The sequence below is a fragment of the Formica exsecta genome, unplaced genomic scaffold (assembly GCF_003651465.1).
Source record: "Formica exsecta isolate Colony F162 unplaced genomic scaffold, ASM365146v1 scaffold634, whole genome shotgun sequence".
Lineage (NCBI taxonomy): Eukaryota > Metazoa > Arthropoda > Insecta > Hymenoptera > Formicidae > Formica > Formica exsecta.
Genome location: NW_021853396.1, coordinates 35,900 through 41,626, shown reverse-complemented (window position 1 = coordinate 41,626; position 5,727 = coordinate 35,900). Strand labels below are relative to the sequence as shown.

General features: G+C 42.1%; 1 protein-coding gene across 1 annotated transcript; it reads right to left on the bottom strand.

Annotated features, from left to right (window-relative positions):
- Window positions 1-3,899: 3,899 nt before the first annotated feature.
- On the bottom strand, window positions 3,900-4,514 carry LOC115242799. The gene is made up of 2 exons (XM_029819338.1): window positions 4,365-4,514; window positions 3,900-4,238 (listed from the first exon to the last, which is right to left on the bottom strand). The coding sequence occupies exons 1-2, from the start codon at window positions 4,512-4,514 to the stop codon at window positions 3,900-3,902; spliced, it is 489 nt and encodes a 162-aa protein (XP_029675198.1).
- Between the last annotated feature and the right edge of the window lie 1,213 nt (window positions 4,515-5,727).

Here is a 5,727-nt window from a genome sequence, read left to right as displayed (position 1 = left end):
GTCCTTCTTTAGGTAGTCATGTCCTGCCAGGGCGTCCCTGTATGCGGCGAGGAGTTTGTCGTGTTGAATGTCGAATTATTCCCAGTTGGATTCGAGGGCTTGTAGACGCGCTTCATCGACTTGAGCTGTGGAGGCATCTTTCACGATGAGTGAGTTGAAGAGATCCCGGAAGAAAGGCCACTCTTCGTACCGACCCGAGAATTGTGGCAACTGGATCCGCGGCAAAGTCGTGCGCGATGTCGGCAAGGGATTCGCGCCGACGGCAGGCGCTTCCGCGCTGACCTTATTCTTCAGGAAGCGGAGTATGTCAAGGAACATACTCTTCTGTGCGATGTAAGCTTCCTCCGTAAGGGACTGCATGTCCTTCTTCAGGTAGTCATGTCCTGCCAGGGCGTCCCTGTATGCGGCGAGGAGGTTGTCGTGTTGGATGTCGAATTTTTCCCAGTTGGATTCGAGGGCTTGTAGACGCGCTTCCACTAAGCCGATAGTATAGTGAGCAGAGCCTACCTTTTTCAAGTTCTCGTACGAGCGAGCGATGCGCCCGTAGAGGTCGAACTGCATGCTGATAGCAGCTTCCATGTCCTTACTCATCTTGAGGTTTTAGATGCAAGTTCTTCGGAGAAGCACAAAAGAACTCACCACTGGCACTTCACTAACTTCACGTACCGGCATCGGACACAGAGAATCCGGCTCGAAGGATCAGCAAATGTTAGCGAGAGAGAGAGGTGGACGCGAGAGTGAGGAGCGCCGCGATATTTGATCTTGATGAATAAGGATGACGTGAACCGTCGGAAAGACGAGCGTCTTGACCATATACAATTTAATGAAATTATATCTAATATTTCCGCAAGCAACGGAGGGATAATCTCGTACGAGGAGACCGCACTGTCGAATGATAAGACCGCACAGAGAATCGGTGGATCGCGGGCCGCGAAAGCGCACTGGATTCACTGTCGCGACGGAACTTAGCCGAGCAGCGCGAGAAGAACTACGCGCACGCGTCGATCACTTTTTGTCAAAAGCCGGCCGCGCCTCTTTTATAATCTATCGCTTTAAATTAAATCTCGTTTAAGGCGCCTCGTCTTCCATCGCTTTTAATTCGATTTCGAACAATAGCTTTTTCATATTATCTTATAGTTTTCTATATTATACTATAGTTTTCCGTATTATACTATAGTTTTTCCATATTATACTATAGCTTCTCGTATTATACTATAGCTTTAATATTGTAAAACTATCCGAGACAGCGAGCAATAAGCAGGTGTGCAGATCCATGGCGGCTCCAATAGATCCGCGACGTAGACGCCAAAACATAAGCAATCGATAAGGATTTACCGCTAATCGAGAGGCAATACTTAGAAATATATTCGTCATAGATTTCCATAGAAAACCATTACCTTAATGAATTTTCAGAACGTAAACTAAATTCTCAGAATGATCTGCACACGGCTCGCAACGCTCTTGCTTCTCAATAGTATATAAGATGTAGATTTTCACCCGTCAAAGCAGTCTTCAGGCAGTCACAGGCACTCTCCAATCACTCTTCAGTCAGTTAGTCAATCAGTATTCTTTTAGTCTCTCAGTCAGAACTCTGTCAGTACTCTCTTAGTCTCAGTCTCTCAGACGCAACCGCGTGTCTTTCATTTTCAATCAGTCAGTCAGATAGATTTATAAGCTCAATCTGTATAAGTCAAGAATAAAGATTTTGAACATACACCTGTCTACGTCAACCTAGCCTATCTCACCCACGACCGAAGTATGTATATGAGAAAGGAAAGGCTTTAAGCAAGTATAAAGTACATTGAGCTAAAAGAAAGATTACTTGCTACAACGCAATAAGTACCCGCAATTACTATCACCCCTTATATTCTCAAGTTTATTTCAACAATTGACTGATAGCCATTTGTCCCAAACCATTACCTCAGTTCCTATTCCATCACTTTTAATAATAAAAGAAACCCCTGTCAAGCATTTGCACGTTGCTGACAGTTTCCTAGTCAGTCAACTTTAATAATCCACAATTTATCCTCCTGCAATCACTTGAAACATTTCTATTATTCCTATTATTATTATTATCAATACTAGACGAATTTAAATATTGTTTAGAGTTTGTACAGCTGTAGTCCAACCTTTCGACCCCAGTTGCTGTGAGTTCATCCCTCTCCGGCGACACTTTACCCCTTTTCCGGAATATCCTTCGTCTACTGAGCACATACCGTGCCCTAGACATCCTTCGTCTACCAAACACATACCGTGCCCTAGACATCTTTCATCTACCGAGCACATACCGTGCCCTAGACATCCTTCGTCTACCAAACACATACCGTGCCCTAGACATCTTTCATCTACCGAGCACATACCGTGCCCTAGACATCCTTCGTCTACCAAACACATACCGTGCCCTAGACATCTTTCATCTACCGAGCACATACCGTGCCCTAGACATCCTTCGTCTACTCAGCACATACCGTGCCCTAGACATCCTTCGTCTACTGAGCACATACCGTGCCCTAGACATCCTTCGTCTACTGAGCACATACCGTGCCCTAGACATTCATGTCTATCGAGCATCGAAGTATGTCCTCGACCGACCCCTTTTTTACACCTTAGACCTTCTTTTTGAATTAAAATTCAGAATCGTATGAAACGTACAGGATCTAGTATTGTAGATGTTAATAAAGGACTTTTATCCGTAATCGATAAAATCCCTCAATCAACGCGCTCAACTCCATTATTATCCTCTTTTGCCACTATTAATATTCCCCTTCTTAACTTAACCGATTACATAGTAGAAATAAATCTCGAGTAATATCTTGTGAAAAGGTCTCTTTGTCTCCAGATACTATAAATCGGTTAAAATATTCTTATAAAACTCAAAAAGACAGTCAAGAAGATTCTCAAAGAAAAACATTAACGGAAACTCTTGAAAGCAATTCAATTACTAACGCTCTTTGCATAAGCGATCCCACCGGTTTTTTTGCTTATATACCGGAATTCATATTACTAAACGAATTGTATCAAAATATAAATCATTCTAAAAAAAGTTGTCGCGACGAAAATCAAACAACTCCCGCAGACCTGATTTCTCAGTTAAAAGACCAATTGCCTGAAGAACACTTAAAAATAGATGAATACGCTAGATATTTAGATTCATAATTAATCAGCATGCAAGATGTTCAATTAATTTTCGGATAATGAAACCTTTATATACTGACGAGCAAGTTCAAGCCATAGTAAGTCGTCTAACTGAGGTATAGTAAGAAAAGAGCATCGTCGAGACGTAACATCGGTTTAGGCGGTCTCGTCAGTGACGTAGGTAGATCCGCTTGGTGTCCGTAGACTAATTCAAAGGGTGTATCTCCCGTAGCTGTGTGTGGCGTTGTGTTATATGTGAACATTGCAAACGGTATCCATTCGTCCCAGTCTGTCTGGTCTTCGTTTATGTAATGTCTTAAATATTCAGCTAATGTTCGATGCGATCGTTCTAACGCGCCATTACTTTTCAGATGATAGGCGGTTGTCTGTATTTTATTTATTTTTAATAATTTACTTGTGTTTTTAAATATTTCGCTTAGAAAATTTGTGCCTTGATCCGTTCGAATTTTTTCCGGTATTCCTGCCCCTCCCTTTCTAAATACCATTATCTTTGTTTTCAGTACGTTCACCTCCAGTCTCTTATTGTCCATGTATCTTTCAGTCCTTGCTAACATTGCCCTCATCTCATCTTTCTCTTCCGCTAACAGCACGATATCATCTGCGTATGCCATGGAGAACATCTTCCTCTCCCCCAACTTAACTCCACTCCATTTTCCCCTGGCAATTTCCTCCTCCATATCTGCTATCACTATATTAAATAATATCAGACTTAACGGACATCCCTGTCTCACTCCTCTACCCGTCTAGAATTCTTCACTTATCTCTTCTCCTATCCTCACTCTACTCTTTGTCTCTCCTATCACCTCTTCTATCCTTTCTATCAGTCCCTCTCTAACCCCTCTTTCCCGTAAAGCTCTTACCAGCACCTCCCTGTCTACCGAGTCAAAAGCCGTTTTCAAATCTATAAACACGCTTATTAATTTCTTTTTCTCCCTGCTAATCTGTCTTTGCGCCAAATAATTCAGTACATATATATTGTCCATCACCCCTCTTCCCTTTCTAAATCCTGTCTGATTCTCTGGTATTATACCTTTCTCTTCTACTTCCTCTCTTAGCCTTTCTGCCAAAATCGACGTGTATATCTTATACAACGTTGACATAAGTGTAATTCCTCTATAATCCGTGACTTTATCTCCTTCTCCTTTTTTCACAATCGGTGCTATTATCCCTTCCTTCCATCCTTCTGGCTATCCCTCTCCTCTCCATACCTTATTACACGTTTCCCATACCCATTTTCTTGTATCTTCTCCTCCGTATCTCCATACTTCATTTGGTATATCATCTAACCCCATAGCCTTGTTTAACCTTAAATTGCTCATAATCTTATTAATTTCTTCCCATTCTATTTCCCTCTCCATCTCTCTTCTATTCCTTTTCCCTCTTCCTCTCCGAACTCTTTCCTCCAGTCCTCCTAATAGCCCCATAAAATACTCCTTCTATTCTTTCATCTGTATCCCTTCCTCTACTCCTTTCCTTTTTTTCCTCTCCCTATTAACTATCTCCCACACTTTACTTTCCGTTCTCGCCTCTCCTGCTTCCCTTATTAATCTTTCTCCCTCCTCTTTCTTTTTCCTTTCACACATCTTGTATTCTCTCTTTTCCTCTCTATACCTTCCTCTTTGTTCTTCTCCTCTCCTCCATTTCCTCAACTTAAGCCTTACTTCCTTCTTTTTCTCTATACACTTCTTATCCCACCAACCCCCCTTTCTTTTCTCTTCCTTTCCTTCCCCCCTCTCGCTCTCTTCCAAGGCCTTCTTTATTCTTTCATTCATTTTCTCTATCTCTTCTTCCATCCCTCCTTCTTCCCCCCTGTATTTATTTCTCCTATTTTCCTCCTAAATTTCTCTCTCCCCTCCTCATTCCATACCCCTCTCCTGCCTTTCTGTCTCACTTTCCTTTTCTTCTTCCAGCTGTCTTCCCCTTTTATCCAGCAAATCACCGGGTGATGATCCGAGTCTATGTCCTCTCCTATCTCTAATCTTTTTATTTTTTCCCATGTTCTTTCATTTCCTAATACATAATCTATTACCGTGTTTCCCCTCCCCCCGGTATACGTGTATTCTCCTTTTTCATCTTCTCTTATATTCCCATTTATTATACTCCATCCAGTTTCCTCTAGCACCTCTAACAATCTCCTATTATTTCTTCCCATTCTATTTCCCTCTCCATCTCTCTTCTATTCCTTCCCCCTCTTCCTCACCGAACTCTTTCCTCTACTCCTCCTAATAGCCCCATAAAATACTCCTTCCATTCCTTCATCTGTATCCCTTCCTCTACTTCTTTCCTTTTCCTCCTCTCCCTATTAACTATCTCACATACTTTACTTTGCGTTCTCGCCTCTCCTGCTTCCCTTATTAATCTTTCTCCTCTTTCTTTTTCATTTCACACATCTCCATGTATTCTCTCTTTTCCTCTCTATACCTTCCTCTCTCTTCTTCTCCTCTCCTCCATTTCCTTAACTTAAGCCTTACCTCCTTCTTTTTCTCTATACACTCCTTATCCCACCACCCCCCCTTTCTTTTCTCTTCCTTTCCTTCCCCCCTCTCGCTCTCTTCCAAGGCCTTCTTTATT